The sequence below is a fragment of the Falco peregrinus genome, chromosome 14 (genome assembly GCF_023634155.1).
Source record: "Falco peregrinus isolate bFalPer1 chromosome 14, bFalPer1.pri, whole genome shotgun sequence".
NCBI lineage: Eukaryota > Metazoa > Chordata > Aves > Falconiformes > Falconidae > Falco > Falco peregrinus.
In genome coordinates this window covers 23,548,293-23,569,084 of record NC_073734.1, presented here as the reverse complement: position 1 = coordinate 23,569,084, position 20,792 = coordinate 23,548,293, and the positions used below count along the sequence as shown (strand labels likewise).

At 58.5% G+C, this 20,792-nt stretch overlaps 1 protein-coding gene across 1 annotated transcript; it reads left to right on the top strand.

Moving 5' to 3' along the window:
* Positions 1–22: 22 nt before the first annotated feature.
* Positions 23–20,497, top strand: ZNRF1 (zinc and ring finger 1). The gene is given in 6 exon segments (XM_005233629.4): positions 23–783; positions 785–1,127; positions 17,994–18,089; positions 18,768–18,873; positions 18,986–19,076; positions 19,227–20,497. Coding segments are annotated over 5 exon segments (705 nt in total). The 5' UTR covers positions 23–681; the 3' UTR covers positions 19,044–19,076; positions 19,227–20,497.
* The last annotated feature ends 295 nt before the right edge of the window (positions 20,498–20,792 follow it).

Genomic DNA, 20,792 nt, shown 5'->3' with positions numbered 1-20,792 from the left:
AGGAGGAAGAGGAGGAGGAGGGGGAGGCCGAGTCCTGTGTTCCTCGGGGCAGCGGCGTCCCCATGACCCGCAGGCCGCGGTGGTGGAGCGCAGGCCCGGGCGGCAGCGGCCGGCAGCAGCGCAGGGGTTAAGGGCGGCGGGCCGGGGGGGCCGGGGGCGGGAGCATGCGTGCTGCCGGCCTCTATTGTCTCCGGCGCGGCGCCGAGCACCCAGGCGGCTGGCGGCGGCCGGCAGCGAGGCCGTGCCCGGCGCAGCGCAGCGGAGCGGGGCGCGCCGCCCCCGCCGCCCCCCGCCGCCCCATGGGCCGCAGCTGATCGTCGCCCGGCTGCCGGCCGCGCCCCGGGCAGGAGCGAGGCGGGCGGAGCGACCCGGCCGCCGTCCACCCCCCCCCCTCCTCCTTCCCCCGCCGTCCCGTTCCCCCCTCCCCCCCCCCCGCGGCCCCGGAGCCCTCGGCGGCCCCCGCCGGGGGTGGCGGCGGCGGCGGCGGACTCGGGGCGCCCTCGCCCCTGCGGGCCCGGCGGGGGGAGGATGCCTGGGGCGGGGATGGGTTTGCGCCCGTAGCTCCCCGCGCCCCCCCGCTTCCTTCCGCCCCCTCTCGCCTCCCAGCGGCGGCGGGGGCGGCGCGGCCCCGTTCCCCGCGGGGGGCTGTCGCTCGGCTCCCTCCGGCCCGGCGGCGCCCATATGGGGGGCAAGCAGAGCACGGCGGCCCGTTCGCGGGGCCCCTTCCCGGGGGTGTCGACGGATGACAGCGCCGTGCCGCCGCCGGGAGGAGGGGGGGGGGCCGCCTCCCTTCGGCCATTACCGGGCGGGCGGCGGCGGCGGTGCCATGGGGCTGCGCAGCCGCTCCGTCAGCTCGGTGGCCGGGATGGGCATGGACCCGGCGGCGGCCGGCGCCGTCCCCTTCGGGCTGTACGCGGCGGCGGCGCGGGCGGCGGGGGAGGCCGAGCGGGCCCCGGGCGGCGGCGGCGGCGGTCCGGGCTCCGACTCCACGTACGCCCATGGCAACGGTTACCAGGAGACGGGAGGCGGTCACCATAGAGACGGGATGCTGTACCTGGGCGCCAGGGCCTCGCTGGCCGACGCGCTGCCCCTCCACATCGCACCGCGGTGGTTCAGCTCGCACAGCGGTGAGTGCCGGCTCCCCGGAGCCTTCCCCCGGCTTCCCCTCCCTCGGCGGGTACCCGGGCCCCGGGGCGGCGGTGGGCACGGTTCACCCGGCATGGGGGTCTGCCCCCCCCGCGCCCTTGGCTGGCTGGTTGAGCCCCGTGGCGCTAAGCCTGACAGAAAAGACCCCAGTCCCCTCCCTGGCACGGGTGAGTGGGTGAGCTGGGGCTGGCATCTGTGTCAAGGTCGAGGGAGGAGGCTTTCCACAAGGGTGGTGTTTTGGCTCTGGGATGTGAAGCAGTGGATGTGGCATCCCCCTTTGACTTGAGGGGAGTATGGTCCGAAGGTGCTGTAGCTCCAGCCCTTGGTTTTGAATACGGGGCTGAGCTCCATGTGCCTCTTCTGAAGGTGTTTCAGGAGTGCCAGTGAGGCATAGTGATTTCCATGCCTTAGAAGCTGGGGAAGGGGGAGAGGAAGCCTTTGAAAGTGAGGTGTGGGAATTTTTTCCCTTTGTTTCGTCTGATAAAGGGCCAAGGAGAGGCCAAAGCAGGTTTTCTCATTCAAGCCAGCTGGCACTGATGTGGTGCTGGGGAGGAAGCAGAGGAGGAACTGCCTGCCTCTTTACTGGGGTTGGGGAGCCGGCTGGGCTTTCTTGCAGGAAACATGGGGCTAAGGGAGGGGGCAAGGTTGCCCCCATCTTCACCCTCCTGGCTGGACTCTTCCATGTGTCCTCATGTCTGGAGAGGAGCTCTGGCTGGGAGCAGGGCTGTGTCACTGACCTAGTTTTGGCTGGGTACAGGGAGCGAGGTGGGAGGTCCTCCCTTCTCCTCTTGGCTGGAGGGGAAGTCATTTCAGGGATGTCTCCTTGCGTTTCCTGGAATAGTCTGGGATTTCTTTCCCGCTCGGCCCCCTTGCGAATGCTCTAAGTGTTCTCCGTGCATGACGTGGTCTGGGAATTTCATAATGCGCCTTGGGACAATGCCTCATTTTCAGGAACGCTTGAAACTGAACCAGTGGACAAGAACAAAGTGCGAAACAAGGGGGCTCCTTTTCCTCCATCCATCTTGGGGTTTCTCCCCTTTACCCAGTCTCCGGGGGCTGCTCTTCCCAGTTAGATCAAAGCTGTATGGCTGGCATTGCGTCTTCAGTGGCAGAACACCCCGGGCCTGGTTCCTGTGGATCCAGATAAGCTGGGCGCTTGCAGTCCTCCCCGGCAGATGGAGAGAACTGGCTGGCATGTGGCACTGGAGCTGAGACCCAGCGCTTCTGCAAACTTTCTTGTTCCGGGACCTTGCGCGGACTGTGCCGCTGCTCTGGTTTTTGAACACAGAAAGAAACTAAGGCGCAGCATCCTTCCAGGTATTGCACAAGCCTCAGTGTGAATGAGTGCCACGGGGTCTTCCATTGTACCTGGTGCTGGAGCGAGAATGGCTTTATTACAGAAACACCTTGTAGCTAATCTGTACGGAGAGGTGGTCGGTCAGAGAGTATCGGTTACGTTAAATGGTAGTTCCCCCAAACTGCAATGCTGAGAGGCAAAAACCTGCTCATAAAAATAAAGCAGCTGCAAAATGGAGTAAGCTTTTTCCACCCGCTCGAGCGAGTGAGTGCGATGCTGCTAAGTTAAAGTGGGCGCCCTTGGAAGATTGCAGCGCGAGCCGTGGGAAGTGCCGCAAGAATTGGGTTCCTCTGGTGCCTCTTTTGGGGCCCTCCGAGAGCATTTGAGCTGTGCTGAAGCACGCGCGGGCAGCAGCGAGAGCTGTTCAGTGCATGCCGAAGCCTCTCCCTGTGGTGGTTCTTCCTCGTTGCTAATTAATAGCAAAAGGAGCGGAGGAGGCTTAAAAACCATTCTGAAAACTTGTCAGAGCTCATTAAACTTTTGTGTTCTTCCTCTTAATGTAAGAGGTTAACGGAGGATTTGGAGACCAAGGGGAAGTAAGCCACCTCAAGATTGCTAAAATTCCTTCTAATCTCCTGTTGCAGCTGGTTAACCTACAGCAGGGCAGTCGGGAGGTACTCGCTTCTTCCCCCCTGCCTCCCCATCGACCCGCTTCTCTCGCAGCGCTGAGCCACTCCATTAGCCACTGGAAAGTGCTGAAGCAGCAGCGCTCTGGTAAACGGAGAGGAGCTTTGACATTGCTGCGCGTGACTGTCCCTGCTCCTTTTGAAGGATGACTCGAGGCTGGGGACAAGGGGACCTGCTGATGCACCAAACCCCCTCACCGCGATGTGTGCCTGGGGATCTTTGGGATCTGCCCAAGTTGCTGTAGTGCCTCAAGGAGAGGAGCCCCCCCTCCCTGCCCCAAACTGTGGCAAACAGGTCTGAAGAGTGGATCCTTGCCCTGCCTGCCCCTTTCCTCCTGCTTATGCACAGGCTGGAGACTTGGATGGTGCTGATCTTGGCACGTGGGAAGGTCGTGTTCACGGCCTCACTCTTCCAGGAGTACTTGAGTTTGGGGGAAGAGCTTGGAGCCTCAAAGTGTCCCACTGTGGGGACCTCAGTGGGACAGTGAGGAGCCCTGGCTTAACGCCAGTGATAAGGCACTGTCATTGCGGCAGCGTGTCCGTGATAACAGGACCGTGCAGATAGGCTTGGCTCCTCGCCGCTCCCTTTATCTGCGATGCTGATTTTGTGCGCCTCTCCGGCTGCTTCATGGCTCATCTGGCCCATCAGCAGGGACCCCGAGGAGTGAGCTGGGGCAGGCTGAGCTCTTTTCCCTGACTGGCGTCACTCCTCCTCCTCTCTGCAGTCAAAGGCTTGCAGAAGAGCCAGGTGTGCCCAGGGAGGGAGAGGGGAGGGCTGCACTGGGAAGCCTGTGCAGGGGGAGGTTGCAAAGTGGTCCCCAGAGCCAGCGTGTGCTGCAGCACCGCTGTAGGGTGCTGTGTGTTGTGATGGTTGGCAAGAAAAGCCTGCTGCCGAATCCCACTGGGCTCTGCCGTGGCTGCCGGGGGGCAGGGGTGGCAGGAGCAGTTACATACTGACCACCTCTAGCCCTTCCAGGGCCAGGGAAGGAGAGCTGCTGTTCTTACGAACATGCATCTTCCAAACAGGGTGGCCAAGGGGGCTCTCACCTTTGTGGCGGAGCTTGTCCCTCCTTCCAAGGGGACAACACCTCCCTGGGTAAGTGGATCCCATTTCCTGACAGGGATTTTCCCAGGCGTGTCTGCCATCGATGCAAGCGACAGAACTGCTCCAACGTCACCTGAAACTGCTCTGGGATTTCCCTGTCTGCCCAGGGTTGTTGAGATCTGTTTCCTGGCCTGCGAAGGTAGAAGATGACAAAACATCTTTTGCAACTTTGGAGTTTGTTTGTAGCACTTGACCCTGTCTCTGTAGCTTCATGACCATTAGGACTTCTTGGCAAAGCCAAGGCTAGCGGGAAGAAGGGAGAAAAAGGAGATGTGGTTTAATGCTGCGTGTCTCCAGCTTTGTGTGGTTCTCTTAGTATCACTCGTGTCATTCATCTTCATCAGAGGATCTCGGGGAGTTTGCAGAAGCTGTAAGTAGCTTAAAGTTTATCTGGAAATCCCCCTCGTCACCCAAAGCCCTTGAGTGTTGGAAGCTCTAGTAAATCCGTATCTCCTTGTCTGCTGGCTAGCCTAAGGAGACGCCTAGCTCATCCTTCTGTGCAGTGCCGTCAGGAATGTCGCTGGCTTTCCGTGCACCGACCAAACAAGCTGTCTGTCCTGGATGGTGGTGGCAGCAAGGTCAGGAGGGGAGGTCTCCTTTGCCAAGTGAGCCACTGCCTTCTCAGCAGCGCCTTGCCCAGAGCAGGAGGGCCCAGCCTTGGGGGAGAAGGTAGGGTGTCTGGCACAGGGATGGCAGCCCAGGTGCTCGGCTGGGCCTTTCTCCAGGTAGGGTTAGAGTGCAAAACAGGCCGGAAGTGCTTTTTAATCCAGCTCTGGAGTCAGGGATGTGAAATAGGGATCACTTGTTGGAGGATGAGGGGAAGGCATGTGTGAACACCTGCGCTGGGCAGCCCTGGTCTCTGCCCAGCTGGGAGGAGGCACATCTATGGTGTACCCTTGCTGTGATCCAACAGCTTCCAGTCCTGAGCCTTTTCTCGCCAGTGCTTGGCAGTCTTAGCTCCTGAGCTAGTCCTGCCACTGCAGTCTCTACACCAAAACTAGAAAGCTTAATTCTAGCTGGCTAGTCAGAGAGCTGCTGGAGGGAGACTGCTTCAGCCCTGACTTTCCTGCCACCAACTTTTCAATGTGCAGACGTCATATGTGCTTCGCTCCCTCCTTACAGGGGTTAGAGCGTGGAAGGGCACCCCAAGGTCTGCAGGAACTTGCCATTGTGAATCTGGTTTTGCCAGTGGAAGTTTCCAAAGGAGACTGTCCTGAAACCATCTTTTTGTGGGTTTGGTGCTGGTGACTGCGGGGCAGCTGGATTGGGCACCTACAGCATTTCCAGGCTTGTGGATCGTTTGGGAAGTGGTGGAGGAATGATCCTGATGACTCCCCAGCCTGGTGATGTTCAGCTGGCTCTGGAGGGGTTGCTCTTCTGCCTTCTCGGGGCCAGCTGCAGAGCAGCACGTGGCCAGGGGCAAGAGGCAACAGCTACCTTGGAAGAACGAAGTACTGAATACCAGAAGATGGGAGACTCGAAGGCAGCTTTAATGCGTACCAGACCTGCAGCCTGGAGATGAAGTTTAAGTGTGTCAACGTTGGCGTTGTGCGTGAGAAGCCGGCGGCGGTTACCTTCAGTCTCCACAGCGAGAGCTAGTGCAGGCTGTCGCTGTGCTGCCTTGCCACTCCGGTGCTCCCCGAAATCTCTCAGCTGCCTTGCCCAGGAGCGAGGTGCTAATTGCTGTGCATGCTAACTGGCTTGGCTGGGCCCGCTCCTCTCTAAACTGGTGCATAAACCAGTGCAGGGGAGCTGGGTGCCATCTCCCCCCTCCGCACACGTATGTTCCAGACATGCTGAGGATGATGCTCTTGTGTGCCCTGGGCTGACCCACTTCCCAGCCAGGATTGTCTTCCTGGCCCGTGACGTAAGTTTATCCCATGCTGGTTTGTTTTGCTGAGATCTTTGTTCTGGTGACTAGAATAACCGTAAAGGCTTCTCTTATTTATTAATGTGCTATTAGGGCTCCTCTCCTCCCTCCCTCTCTCGCTCTCTCCTTTGCTGGCCAGAGGATCAATCAGATGCAGACATCTTTGGTGGAGAAGCCGTACCAGGGCTGGCACCTGGCCAAGGGAGCCGTGGAGAGTCATGGGAAAATGCTGCTAAATGCTGAAAATTAATTTCAAGAGAAATGCAGGGAGGGAGAAAACCCCATTTTGGAGGAAAAAATTAAAAAACAAAAGCTTATTTTTTTTTTCTCCGATGTAATCTCCCATGTGACAAATCAGACATGCAGCAAAGAGCTCTTTGAATGAATTCCCTCTGCAGGGACCAGTGTGGCACCCCGGCTGACCGGTGGGCAGCCACAAGGTGCATCTCATCACCTCTGCTGCTGGTACACCAAAACCCCAGATGTGTCGAATACTTGGGTTTGAGAAAATGTGACCTGGCTTTCTCCTGGTTCCTTTGAAAATTGAAATCATAAGGGCTTGTGAGTGATTTAAATGAGCAGTCAAACGATGCTGTAAAGTGCAGGCCCTGATGCAGAGCATTTTTACCCACCCGCTCCCGCATGGCTGTACATCAGGGTACAGCAAGCCTCTCTCTGTAGAGGCAGACCCATTTTTTTATTTCAGATGGAGCAGGAGTGGTTATAATTGGGCCTTGGATGTCTCACCAGCACCGTCCCACCAGGCAGGTGTTTCAAATGTGGGTGAACCCACTGGGGGTGTGGGTCTTCCCCGGGGGATACTCCTGTTGTCCCTTGTGGGTGCTGCTTGGCTGAATGTTTTTGCTGGGTGCTTTGTGGTGGGAGGCTGTTGGGAGGTGCAGCTGCAGGAAGCTCTGCCGGCCTGGGCCACCCTCTCGCGCCGCTGCGCAGCGTTTCCCGTGGGCAGAGGCATGTTTCCTGCCCTGCTGGGCTGTGGGCAGCGCTGGGGGGGCAGTGCCTGCAGCTGGGGACAGGGACTGCTGTTTTCTTGGTGTGCTTTAGCTTTCCAGCCTGCTGCGGGTCCCGCACAGCCCAGGGTTTGAGGAGGGTGGCAGGGAGAGCTGGGGAGCCTGCAGGCAGGTCCTGGTGGCTGTGCTGCTGGCACAGGGCTCGGGCTCTTGGTCCCCGTGCCTGTGCGCTGCCAGGTTTGTGCCACGTGTGGCCGGCTGAGCTTGAGCAGATGCATTGCTCAGCGCTGGCATCGTCCTTCCCCAAGCCCCGATGGTGGGTCTGTGGGCAGCTGGAGGTGTTCTGCCCATGGGGATGGTGCCTCGCAATGTGTTGGAGAGGCTGCAGCACACCTCTGAGGGGGGGCTGACTCTTCCCTCCCCTCCTTCCCCAGGGAGCCGAGTGGCACTGGCCGGTGTGGGCAGTAGGTCGGTCCCCAGGACAGCAGTGTCGTGTCGCTCAGGAGGGCATGGGCTGAGCTGGCTGGGGAAAGTCCTGGCTCTCTGCGCTTGTGCACACTCGCGTGGCTGTGGGCCTCCTGGCAGTGGCATGGAGACGAGACCATGCACCTTGTGCAACAGTCTTGTGGCACTTCGTAGAGGAGCAGACGGGTGCAGTGGACATATTTACCCTTTTGCTAGTTTTAGCAATGCCAGCAGAAATTTCACAAGACTATATATTCCCAGCGAGCACCTTCGTCTTGTTGGGGCTTTGTTGAGTTATGGCCACGTTTCCTGAGAGACTGTCACCTACCAGGCACAGAAATGGGGCTGGGCCGGGTCCTGGTGAGGAAAGCACAACAGCACAGATGAGGAATTGAACTGAAAGCCGCTCAGAGCTGTTCCTTGGCCCTAGCAGGCAGGACAGCGTGACAACAGTGGGTATTTTTAGAGGCCAGCTGCCTGCAACACAAGAGAAGGAAAGCAGCAGTCAGGCAGGAGAACAGGGCGATGCTTCCCCTATCCCTCATCCCTGCCCAGCATTTTATTTCCTCACAGGACAGGGCTGCTGGCATTAAGGAGTTTCCGCATCCTCCGTGCCTCTTTGCCTGTTGCTGCCTTGAAAGGCAGCTGGCTTCGTTCTCCCCTCAGCTTTTGTCATGGCTCTGTGTTTCTCTGACCACGGCTCAGCGGCTTGAGGGTGGTCCTGGGGGCTCCGCTCTTCGCATCCCAGACATAGCATCCCAGCTTGGTGTGGTGGGCGTTTTGGGGGTTGTTTTTTGGAGGTCTTTGTCGCCAGTGAGGGAAAACCTGCCGTTTCTCCTGCAGCTGGGGTAATTGCAGTAATGTGTTTGGGAACTCTCTCTACAAGGCGGTAGAGCTGCATTTTGTCAGGAGTGCTGCAGGGGAATCGGATCCACCTTTCAATCCATCCATCCAAGGCCTGTACATCTGTAGCTGGGGAAATGAGGGGGGGCAGGGGTTGGCTCTAGCCAGATGGCTTAAATTACCATCTGCAGGGAGGCTGAGTCAGTATGGGTTGAGGTCAGTTTTGGGGCAGCTGTCTTAAGCTGGTGCTGAGCAGGATGGGGTGAGGCTGAGCACCCTGCCTGAGCTGCCTCAGCATTTCAGGTTATCCCCACCCAGGTCTTGCTGCTTTGAAGCTGTTGTCTATCCATTTATTTATTGCAATGTTGAGCTCCTAGCCCTTGAAGCCTGCTATTTGCCTGGATCTTACCCTTCTGAGGGCGGCTGTAGGTGCCTTTGATTTCTTTTTGCTCCCCACAGACAGGTACGAAGCAGGCGGCACCCTGTGGCTGGTCCTGGGTGACTGTTTCTCAGGGGGATTCTGCTTCCCAAGGCCTTGTCCAGCTCTGGAAGTAGGGGTACACTGTGCTCCTCTGGGTACTGCTTTGGTGTTTTTCCTTTCTCCTGGGGAAGAGAGCGTTTGAAATCCCCCACAGCTGGGATTTTTGTTGCCTGCAGCCCCCTGTATCCCTCCTGCTCCCAGTGTCTGCTGGCTGCGAGACAGCTCGGCCTTTCCCGTGTTGGAGGCTGGCATGTGTTGAAGCAAAGAGGAGGCAGGAGCAGAGAAGGTGGGACAGCTGGGCAGGCTTATTCCTGCCTGTGGCACAGTGTGAAGCCCCTCCTGCCTCTGCTACTGGGATGGAGCATGGGCAGCCCCTGATGCTCACCCATGGGCTTGTTCCTCTGAGATGTTCTGCTTGGTGTTTCAGAGGTTTGGCTCCCAGAGCTGCAGAAAGCTGGCAGCTGGGAAGCGCATGGGGCAGGGCTGCTCCGAAGCCAGAGCAAGCTGGGTGGTGTGGCCCTACCCCTGCCACAGGGGTATCTCCAAAACCCCCAGCCTCTCGCCCGAGGAGGGAAGCTCATACTTGCCTGGCTGGGCAGCTTGGTGCTATCAAGCATCCCTCGCCTCCTGCACCCTGCACAGCAAAGCTGTGTGATCATCCTGCAGGACTGCGCCCTACTTCTTCCCTTCCTGCTCTCCTGGTAGCCTGGGGCATTCCCTGGCCATCCCTCAGCAACGGCAGCCCCTCCTGGGGAGCAGGGAGGTGCTCTCTGCCGTGCATCTCTTCCTGCCATGCAAGGAGCAGGTGAGGTTAGGGCTGACTCTGCAGTGTGTACCTCCCTAGGTTTCTGTTCCAACGGTGTCTCTTTGCAGAAACAACCAGTGTGAACTGGCTGTAAGCAATTCCCAGCCGTGCACCAGCTGTGGGTGTAGCTCTGTGTGCCTTTCGTGCTCTGTTTGCTGCCCACTACATAAAACCTGCCCTTTCTCTACCCAGAAAAGCAGTGCTTCATCTTCCCATGCACCGGAGGTCTCTCGCTGATGAAAACCAGTTGCCCCAGTAACCCCTGCCACCACGGCCCAGGCATGAAGTGCCATGGGAGATCTTCTACCAGTCTGTTCGTGTGGTGCTGCCATGGGTTGCCTGTGGAGGAGTGTCCCAGGAGCTGGATGGGATCGCTTCCTGGCAGGAGAGGGTGCGTGGGTGAGACCGGCGCTGGGCTTTGCTCCCTCTGCCAGCATCATGAAACCAGGCCTTGTCATCGTGTGTCTCTGGAGTGTCCCTTCATCCTCCCAGAGCGATCGGCTGAAGCTGAGGCATGACGGAGCCCCGGCAGCATCAAGGCACAAGTTTTCCGCTTTGGAAGAACCTGGCGGTCAGGAGGGAGGTAGCCAGGGAGCTGCCACTTCACCCCATGGGATCGGTTGCGTTTGGGAGTGGCTCAGGTCAGGCTTTTGCACTTAAGCCTCTCTGACAGCAGGAGTTCCTCTGGCAGCTTGACAGCGGCTGGAACCCAGCAGCGGGGACTCCGTGGGTGCCTCCCCAATGGATGGCTTAGTCAGAAGTGACTCACCCCACCGGTCCCCGCGTGACGTTGCCTTGCTGCTCCCTCCCAGCCCCTGCCAAGCCAAAGCATCCAGCTCTCCTCCCTTTCTGCTCCCATTTCCGAGCCGCCATGTCCCACTGCGCTGCCGGAGGATCCCCTGCGCTCCCGCACTGTGGCACCTGGGACTGCCTCCGTTGCCCTGTTGGCTCCGTGCATCTTGTGGATGATTGCTGTTGCTAGCAGGGCTTGCAGTTGGGCTTCCTCCTTCGCACAAGAGATACTTGGGATGAAAAAGGCAGGTGTGCAGGCAAACCCTTTGGAAATTCCCAGGTGTGCCTGCAGGGATCCCTCTTCACTCTGGGCAGTGAATTTGAAACCCTCAGCATCCCTGGAAAGGTGGGGAGGCAGTGCCAGGGCATCCCTGCAGCTCTCCTGCACAGTGAGAGGCCCCAGGCCGGCTCTGTGACTGGCAGGAGCCCGGAACAAGCTTGTAACTCGGTAAATTCAAGCCCTGCAGCCCAACAGTAGGAGTCAATGCCTTCGCTGGGCTGTCGCCCAGGACCCCTCCACTTAACTTTGCTGTTCTCTGGGATGCTAAAATTAGCTTTAGGCTACACACTCTTCCTTATGAAGCCTGTTCCCAGCAGCTGGGGGAGAGTTTCTGCAGGAAACTAGGACTGGCTAGAAGGCAGGGTGACCCCAGGAGGCTACCTTTGTCATCCAGGTGTGGGGGAACTGATCCTGCAGCATGGCCTGGGCTGTAGGAGGGAGATGCTGTCTACCTGTAGCATAGGTACTTTTGTTCAAAAACTGCAATTGCAGCCATGAAAGGGGCAATGCTCAAACAGTGACAGGCAGGGGGGGTGCTTGGGGTGCAGAGGCTCTTTGCACTTCTTCCCTGAGCATGTGTGTGCAGGGAGGGTGGCTCTAGACATCCTGTGACCATGTAGCCAGGCCTCTCTGCCCTCTTGCTTCTCCATGTCTGTGCTGGAGGTTTCCTGTAAGGCTTTGGTGTGTCTGTCTGCTGAGGCTCAATGGCTTTGTGTGCTCTGGAGCAAATGTCCCTGTGGGGTTCCCTCTCTTGCAACTCCCGCCTCTTCCCAACTCTCGAGCTTTCCTCAGCCTCAGTGTTGCAATCCGTTCTCCTTCCCATTCTCCCCCACCGCCCCCATAAGAAACCAGCTTGCTAAAAAAAAAAAAAAAAAATATCTCTGCCTCCTGGTTTGCAGCAAGACAGCTCTGGGCTGCTGCGACATGATGCCACCCAGCCCCTTCGTTCCATGTCCTGCATCCCTCTGGCCCTAGTGGCTTCCCCACATCCCACCTGGAGCATCAATGTCTTTTTTTCCTTCCTGCTGCATGTCCTCTTCATGGCTTGAGTCGGGTGGGAGCGGACAGAGGCATCTCCAAAACCCAATGCCTTGAGTGTTAGGGCAGTGCTGGCCTTGGCCAGCTTCATGGTCCCTGCCACCCCAACACCTGCAGCATGGGGACTTTGCCAGAGCCACTGTGAACCAGGGACGGCTTTTCTTAGATGTTGCAAAACCTGGTCTTGCACAGTAACATTGTCTTTTTGGGGTGCTGCTTCACATCAGTAGCATGGCTCAGCCAGCTGAACTGACTCAATCAGCAAGGAAGTGGTGGGGTGGGATGGAGCAGGACCAATCTCCTTGGCCGTCTGCCGAGGCAGCAGCCTGCATCATTGGGTTTCTCTCAACGGTGCCATCCAGGGATGTCCCACCCTGGCCAGATCCCTGCTGCCTGGCTGATATCTGGGACTGGCCCGCTGCCGTCCCTCAGCGCTGCTTCCCTCCTGTCCCCAGGAAGGTGGGATGGTTTGTTTCTACCCTGAACCCATCCTTTATGCTCTCCCCACCTCTCTGCAGCCTTGAATGGGGAGGAAGGATGCTTGTATGGCCCTTACTCAGAGCTGGCAAATGAGATTGCTTAAGTGCTTTACTTCTTCCTGCCTACGTGTCCCTGCTCATGTCAGCCCTTGTGCTGCACAATAGCTGAGCACCGTCGCAGCACTCACCCGGCACCTTGTGTCCTGCCAGGGCTGCAGCCATGGGGCTGTGTTGGGCTCTGGCTCCTGCATCTGCCTGTGCAGCTGATGGCAGTTTCCTTCTGCAAGAGAAGTGAGTTTGGGCCTGATTCTGCTGCGTGTCCTGGCCTCCAGGCACTCAATGCAAGCGCTTTGCTGGCGGAGGGAGTGTGGTCCTTGGTGCGGCTGCGAGCTGCCTCCTGGCCCCAATGTAAGGCAGCATCACTGGCTGCATTGCTCAGAAGCCAGTAGATCATCGCTTCCATGGTGGATGATGCTCTCATAAGAGAACACCCATGGAGGTCCTCAGCTACCAGATCCCTGGGGTGCCCAAGCGCTTGAGATGTGCTTTGTGCACCCTATGCGCCATCTTCCAAAGAGCTGCCGTGTGACAGTCTCTTTAAAAAAAAAAAATGAGGCTGCTTTAGGCCAGTAGGGAATTTATTTCCCAGGAGATATTGCGTCTTGAATATCTTGGCTCTGCAGGTTTCCTTCGCTAGCTGGTGAGGAAGGCAACTCCTCTGTGATCCCTTCCATCCTGGGGCTGCGCTGGAGCCCACGAGGGGTACGGGAAGGGGAGGACTTGGAGTCCCTTCACCTCACCCAACTCCATGTGCTTCTGCTTCAGGTTGACCAGCTAGGTCCATAGAGTGGTCTTTCAGTATTTCCCGCCTCTTTGATCACTAGCGTGTTTTTTTTTAAAGATGATCCATCTTTTCCAGCTTTCTGGTGCCAGTTCAGCTGGCAGCATTGGGGAAGCCACAGGAGGAGGTGGGATGCTCAGGGTTTACTCAGCAAGGAGACAGCATGAGGACTGTGCGTGCTCGGACCAAGTAGTCCCTGTGTTTTTCTCATGCTTGGATGCATCCTCACCTGGTGTAAGCCAGCTCCCTTGGCAGGGGGCCCAGGATGCTCTCTGGAGACACAGAGGTGGGCTGTGCAGCTGAGGTTTCCAGATCTCCCATGGACATCAGGCTTACCCCTGAGTTCCCTGGTGCTCATGGTGTCCCATGGGATGGCTGAGCACCATGGAAGGGACCCCTCCCTCCTGGAGCAGGCACATTTTGGGGAGTTTGTGCAGTTGCTCCCACACACAGGGCTCCTGGTTTATCCTGCTGCATTCGTGGGGTCCTGGCCAGCTGGGGATCCCTTCAGCGAATGCTGCTCCGTACAGGATGGGTTGCTGAGGTTGCACTTGCACCTGAGCTGCTGCTTCCCCCTGCCTTCAGGGCCCATCATCCCCCACCTGCATCTTCCTCCCACTGCTGGAGGTGCCATGCAGCGTTGAGGCTGCTGCTTCCCGCGTTTTGGCTATCTGCTGGCAATAGAGCCAGGGTCTCCTGCCACTTTGGCAATGCTGCGTCTCCTGGTGGCACCGCAGCCTGTCACCAACCCATCTGGAGGCACACCGAGCTAGTGGAGGGTTTGGCAAGTGAATACGGACATGGCATATGCCCTTCCCTGTGGCCAGGCACGGGCTTGCAGCTCCCATGGGTGCTGTCTCGCCCATCCCTGAGGGGAGCAGCCACTTCCACTCGCAGGATGTGGTGTGGTTGACCCCGTTGTAGTGCTCAGTGGCTTCCCCAAGCTGCACGGGTTGCTCGGGGGGTCGCGTGTAGACACAAGTGATGGGAATTTCCTATCCCAGCTTCAGAAGCAGCTGTGTTTGAGATGTTTACAGATGGGTTGGAAAGGTGTCTTGACGTTCCAATGACCAGCAAAGCACTGGCAGCCTGTGTGGTGGTGCTTTTGGCGCTGTGGGGGTTAACCATGGGGCTTTTTCGGCTTGCCTAGGACGTGGTGGAGGTTTTCAGTGGTTCCCAGCTCTGCCTTGCCCAGCTCTCTAAAATTAACCATGTAACCTTCCTAAAAATACTCAGAGGGCAGTAGCCCCTGGAGAGCACCAGCACTGCTTGCTCCCGATTTCTAGACCAAGCCATTGGAGAGATGAGATCACCTGCCAACATGTGTCTCAGCCTGGAAAGCCCTTGGCTTTCTCAAAGTCTCCTGCAGGATACAAGAGTCCAGGTCTGGATCTGAACCTGATTTTCTGGGCCAGCCCGCTTCCCGCAGCACCCTCCTCTTCCTCACTTGCTGCTGGCGTTGCCTGCCTGCCCGTCTCCGCCTGCGGTGACAGTGCCAGCCCCAGGTTTAGTGTGCCGCAGGCAAGAGCCTTGCAAGGCAAGAGCACCTTGGGAGGGAGGAAGGGTCCGTGGCCCTTCCCCAGAGCATCCCCCCAGCTCCCTGGGGGTGTGGGAGGCCCAGGCGAGGAGGAATAGCTGGGCCCTTCCTCTGTCTCTCTTTTTTTTTTTTTTTTTTTTTTTTTTTTTTTAGGCATGTGGGAGGAGGGCGGAAAGGGCTTGAGGAGGAGGGAGGGAGCTGAATTTTCCGTGAGCAGCTGTCAAAATGTAATCTCCTGCATCGCTCGGGCTGGCAGCTTAGGCAGGATAAATTAACAGGGATTTCAGGGAATGTGGAAAATACCGTGGCCTGGAGGGGGCCAGCTGCGCGGGGAGCAGCCCTTTCATCTGCAGCAGCTCTGGGCCCCAGCGCCTGCCCCGACCGGAGGGATGCTCCAGGGCCCTGGGCTGTCGGGTGCTGGCTGGCCCCTGGCCTCCCTGGTTTTCCATCCACTACCTTTCCCCAAAGGTCACCTGGAGAAGGGGCAAGGGAGCCCGACACCCTTCTCTGCCTCCCCTTCCCCGCTGGTGGTGGGCTCCCCGCGGCTCCCGCGCCTGCCGTGGAGGGGGGGTGCGAGCAGTTGCTCTTGCAATGCTGAGTATTTGTGCCGACAGCTGGGGCGCAGGGCGGCCCCCTGCCCCAGGGGCCTTTCCACTCCGGCTCCTCACTCTCACTCAGACATGGGAATTTATGCAATTGCATTTTCATCTCCCCCTGCCCCCCCCCCCATCTAGTGAAACGCAGAGCCAGGAAAGCATGTGTGCCTCTGCGCTTGGCTCAGCCCCCAGACCCGCGCGGCAGCCAGCGTCTGGGGCTGGAGCGTGCCATGCACTTGCTGGGGTTTAAGCCCACGTCTCTTTGTCTGCGCCATGTCCCCACGCCCTTGCCATGGGGCTGTGGTGGCACTGGGGGTCCCTGTCCCCCAGCCAGCTGCCCAGGGAGCATCGAGGAGCGTGATGGATGTTCATGCTGGCTATTTATAACCGTGCTAAAGCTACCCCGGCTAGCAGAGAGGCCTGGAGATACGGCAACAGCCGCTCGCGGGAGCCTGCGAGGCTGGGCGTGCTCATCCAGGGCCCTCTCCCTTTGCACCGGTTGCATGTCTCGTAGGATCCCTTTGACTGCTGCCAGAACCAGCAGATCTGGGGCAACTGTTTAAAATAACACGTTGGCACAGAAAAATGGGGGACCAGAGAAAACAAGGTCTTCCCGTGCAGTGCGTGGGGGACGGTGCCGAACCTCTGCAAATGTCTTCTCCTGGCGCTGAGTTCACAGCCGAAACACCTTTTCCATAGGGAGCCCTTCGCAGCCACCCTGTGCTGGGGGGTTGCCGCTGGAAACTGGTCCCCAAGAGCTTCCGTGGTGGTGACTGGTGCCTGCGGTGCTGGCAGAGCAACCACGTTCAGGCAGGATCGGTTCAGGCAGGGACAGGGGCAGGCAGGCTGCCAGGGGAGCTGGGGGACAGGGAAGGTATTTCACAAGGGGAGGCTAGTTGGGTCTTGCAGAAGGCAGGCTGGGAGGCTATCTGAGCCTGCTCTATAAATACACCAGGCGGGTAAACACTTGGGAGGAGAAAAAACCCAACTATTTCAGCTAATGGGCACTGCTGCCACAAGGTATAAATGGATCAGGAGTAAAATTAGGCTGGAGAGGAGGAGGTGGATTGGTGCTGCTGCCCGTGAGGCTCTGGCTGCCGGTGCTGCCCTTTCAGCTGGGGCTTGGGGCAAGTGGGGCTGGACTCACAGTGGAGACCCTGCAGCTTGTCTCGGCTGGGGCAGGGATGTGGCATGCTACAGGTCAGCCTGACATCCTGCTGGAGGGACTCCTGGGCTCGAGGGCTCCTTGATTTAGCAGGTCTGTTTAGAGCCAGCTCCCCACCATCCATGATGCTCATCTTTGCTGTGCCCTCATGGGAAATAACTGCCCCGTGGAGGAGCAGGATTTAGCATCTCTGTTCTAGGCTGTCATCCGGGGAGCTGGGAGGTAATCTGTATTTATCACTGCTGCTAATGAGAGGGTGCTCAGGTGTTGAGCAGTTATCCTGGCTGTTTGCATGGCAGAGGTCTGAGCTGCCTCCTGTTAAAGCCACCCGCGCTTTTTTCCTTCCAAGAAGCAAAAAAAATGCCCTCATCACAGCCACGTGGTGGCAAACAAGAACCTGATTCATCCTTAGATAATTTGTGTATATTCCTTTTCTCTTCTTTCCTGAGCAGCCTTTGCATATATATGAAGAAAGCTCTTAAGCAGCACTGCAGTCAAACCTGATCTGCTTTTAGAAGACAGGTCCTTAAATTACCCTCTTCCTCTCTGCAGGCAGGGAATTGCTAGATATTCTGGTGCAAACCCATGGTGGCGGTGGTGGCGTGCACGTGTTCGGCTGCATCAGCTTGAGCCCCGCTGCACTGGGCAGTGACAAACCGCATGGCCTCGAGCTGGCTGCGGTGGGAGGGCAGGGAGTCCAGGTTGGATGACCCTGTTTGGGGTTTTGCTGCCTGGGAGTTTGGGGCTCAGAGACCTGGGTTTGGGGCAGCCTCGCTTGGTGGTGCTGGGGACGATGCCGTGGTGGTCTGCGTGGCTTGAGGAGGTGGTGGCACTGGTGAGGTACCCTGGCACCAGCTGGGCCCCATCCCCGTGCCCAAGCAAGGACACAGAGCAGATCTGGACATCACTCTTCATCCAAGAGTCCAAGTCACCAGGCAGGGCTGGGTGACAAGGCAGGGCCAAGGTCAGGCTGGGGGACATCAGCCTGCAGAGTCCCCCTGCTCCTGGGGCTGCTGGCTGGCATTGGAGGGGCAAGCGCTCACCTCACTCCTGCAGAAAGCTGGAGAACGCAGCAGTTGGGGCTTGTGGCTCCAGCCTGCCAGTCCTCTGCTGTGGCCCTACAGAAAAACCTCCTTCCCTGCAGCTTTTCTGGCTCAGCCATGCAGGGCTGAGCTGCAGCAACAGGGACAGCACCATCCTGGCGTGGGGACGTGCCCCTACACTTGCCAGCGTGGGGTGCTGCATGCCCCGGGCTGCTCCTCGCCCTTTAAGGCCCGGCAGCAGCTGATGGCCACGTGTGCGCTGCCTTGGCATGCTCTCCATGCCCTCTGCGCGGCGGGCACAGGGACGACCGGCACGCCGGCTCGGGCGGCTGTCCCCTGTCAGGTGGCTGTCCCCCACGCCGGCGCTGCTGGTGGCCGGCACAGGATGAGTGGGTGCCTGGCGGGCGCTGTGTGGGGTGCGTGCCACCATGCAGGCAGCAGGTGAGGGGCTGCCCACTGCTGTGCCCAGCCATGGCCTCGGGGACTCCCCAGGATGCGGGATGGACTCCTCTCCTGCTTCCCTTGCTAAGGGCTCATCTCTGCACTCTCCCTCCAGGTTTCAAGTGCCCCATTTGCTCCAAATCTGTGGCTTCTGACGAGATGGAAATGCACTTTATCATGTGTCTGAGCAAACCTCGCCTCTCCTACAACGGTAAGGGCCGGTGGCCAGGCTGTGCAGGGGACACAGCGTCCTGCCGGCTTGGGATGGCTCCGGGCAGGCTGGAGAGACGCTTGCCGCAGGCTGTGCGGGCAGGCGGCTCGGCTGGGCTTGCCAAGAGGACTCTGCTCCAGTGGGCTGGTACAGCTCGCAGTCCCCGCTGTGCTGCGCTGCGCCGGCATGGCTCAGCCCCACTGCTTTTGCCTTTGGGACCCTTTGGAATACAGCCCCCGTCCCCGTGCTGCTCACCACGGTGTGCTGTGCCAGCGGGAGCCGTCCTGGCCGGGCATCCTGCCTGGCTAGGGCAGGGGACATGTGTCCGAAGGGTCGTTGCGTTCCTGCCCTCCTCGCTGGCAGTGAGGCTTACTGGGCTGAGCACTGGTCTGTAGGCTCCTGCATCTCCCATCTGTCCTGACCATGGCAGGGGAGTGATGCTCACCCCCTACGCGGGTGCTTTATTGGAAGCCAGGGTGGGGGGGGGCGTTCGCTGCAGCCACCCCAGCCCCGTCTCCCCTCCCCATGCCTCCACCTGAGCCTCCTGCCAGCTCTGCCGGCACTGCTGCCCCAGCCCAGCTGCCTCCGCAGAGGTGGCCATGGGCTCCCCTCCATCCCGGGAAGGGGAACGCCGTGGTGGGCCCCATCTCATATCTCACCGCTGCCCTCCCCTCCCAGATGACGTGCTGACCAAGGACGCCGGCGAGTGCGTGATCTGCCTGGAGGAGCTGCTGCAGGGGGACACGATAGCCAGGCTGCCCTGCCTCTGCATTTATCACAAAAGGTACTGCACAGGCACCCCGAGGGAGGGGACGCAGCCAGGCGGGTGGCAGGGGGACAGGTGGGGACATCCCGAGGCTCGGCAGCGTGGTGGTGACACACTCTCCTCTTTGCAGCTGTATAGACTCATGGTTTGAAGTGAACAGATCTTGCCCGGAGCATCCTTCTGATTGACCCGCCGGGCGTGCTTGCTGACTTCTCTCTAAGGTGAGCCTGCGGCTCTCGGGCTTATCCAATGATTTCACCGTGCTGGGTTTAAATCCTGGGCCAGGAGGGGAGAATGGGCTGGCATGGGCTGGCATGGGCTGGCCGTGGCTCCTGCTCCTCACCTGGGATCGTCTCTCTCTGCCGTTGCAGGGCACCTTGCTATACCTGCTGTACCTCCTCTCCCCATCCCCCCTACCCCGCCTGGAGTTTTGGGCTGACTTTAAATTCCTCGAGAAGACAAAAATAAAACCCAGAAACTTGAATCCACTTGGGACAACAGCGAATTTTTTTTAATTATTATTTTATGTTATTATTTTTATTTGTTTTGTTGGTTTTGGGGGGTTTTTTGGGTTTTTTTAATTTAAAAGATTTAAAAAAAAAGAAACATCCAGGAGAAGACAGTGTGAGAAAAGCGGAGCAACCCACTCTCCCCTCCACAGCCGCTGGTCACCAGGAGAGCTCTGCCGGCCAGGGAGGCCCCGGGGACACCCTCGGCCGAACCCCTGCCATGATGTTTGGCTTTTCTCCCCGAAACAAAAGGGGAAAGCTGCTGGGGGACAGCCGGCCAAACGGAGCACGCGGCATTTCTCACCGGCAACCCCCCCACCTCCCACCCGGACTCACCCGGGGGCTCTGCTCAGTTTTTTTGCACTGACTAAAACAGGAATTTTCTCCTCTCTCCTGTCTCCCTTTTGGAGATCTCCACCCCGGCCCCAGCAGTGTTGAGATGGGGACTCTGCTCCCCCTTGCTGAGTCGCAGGGGTCCATCTTTCAAGTGTTTACAACAAGAAAAAAAAAAAAAAAGAAAAAAAAAGAAAAAAAAAAGAAGAAAAAAAAGAAAACTTACAAAAAAAACCAACCAACCAAACCACAACTGAAGCTTCGTGTTGACTGGCGTGTTCTTCGATTTGAGCTTCCCTGCCCCGGTGATGTTTACAGACTGGTCACTCTTTAACTCAGCTATAACCACTCAGAGACTGGAGAGCCGCAGCATCCCCGCCGCCCCCTCGCCGGGCTCCTCTTGCCAAAACCGCCCCCCCTCTTTCTTTCCATGGCCTATGAGTCAAACCCTTTCGAGGAGGGCACAGGGAAGGCCCCCCATGGCCCCCCGGAAACCCTGACCCCCCCTGGCCACAGGGGTGGCTTTGCCGGAGCCGGAGGTGCCAAGACGGAGTTGTTTCACGGCAGTGACCCCCCCCAACCCATCCCTGTCCCCTCCTGGCGCGGCGGGCGTGTTTTCGTTGGTGAGACCTCCCCTGCCGGTGGCCGTGCCCCTGCGGGAAACCTTTCTGTATTTATATATTAAAAAAAAATGGGAAAAAAACTAAGAGTTCAGAGCTTGGGGGGAGCTTCCTTCATTAGTCAAGGTGTTTTGATATGGTATTAAAACAATGTTCAATAAAATATTCACTGTTATTTTATTTCACTGGCATTCTTGGCGAAGCAGACAATGCCTGTGGGGTGCTGGAGCCCGCCGCCAGCACCAGTGCCCCTTCTCCATGTTGACCTTGGTGTGGGGATGGCCACGGCGGTGCTCAGCCTGTCCCAGAGAGCTCCCAGCTCTGCAGCACCAGCTCTGGGGACGTGGCTGAAGTGGGACCCCCCAGTCCCCCTGGCCTGTGGGTGTCTGTGTGTGCACTGCTCGGGACACAGACACTGCTCGGGACATGGACCCCCTAGGGAGGAACTGGGGTGGCCAGTCCCCCCAAAAAAGAC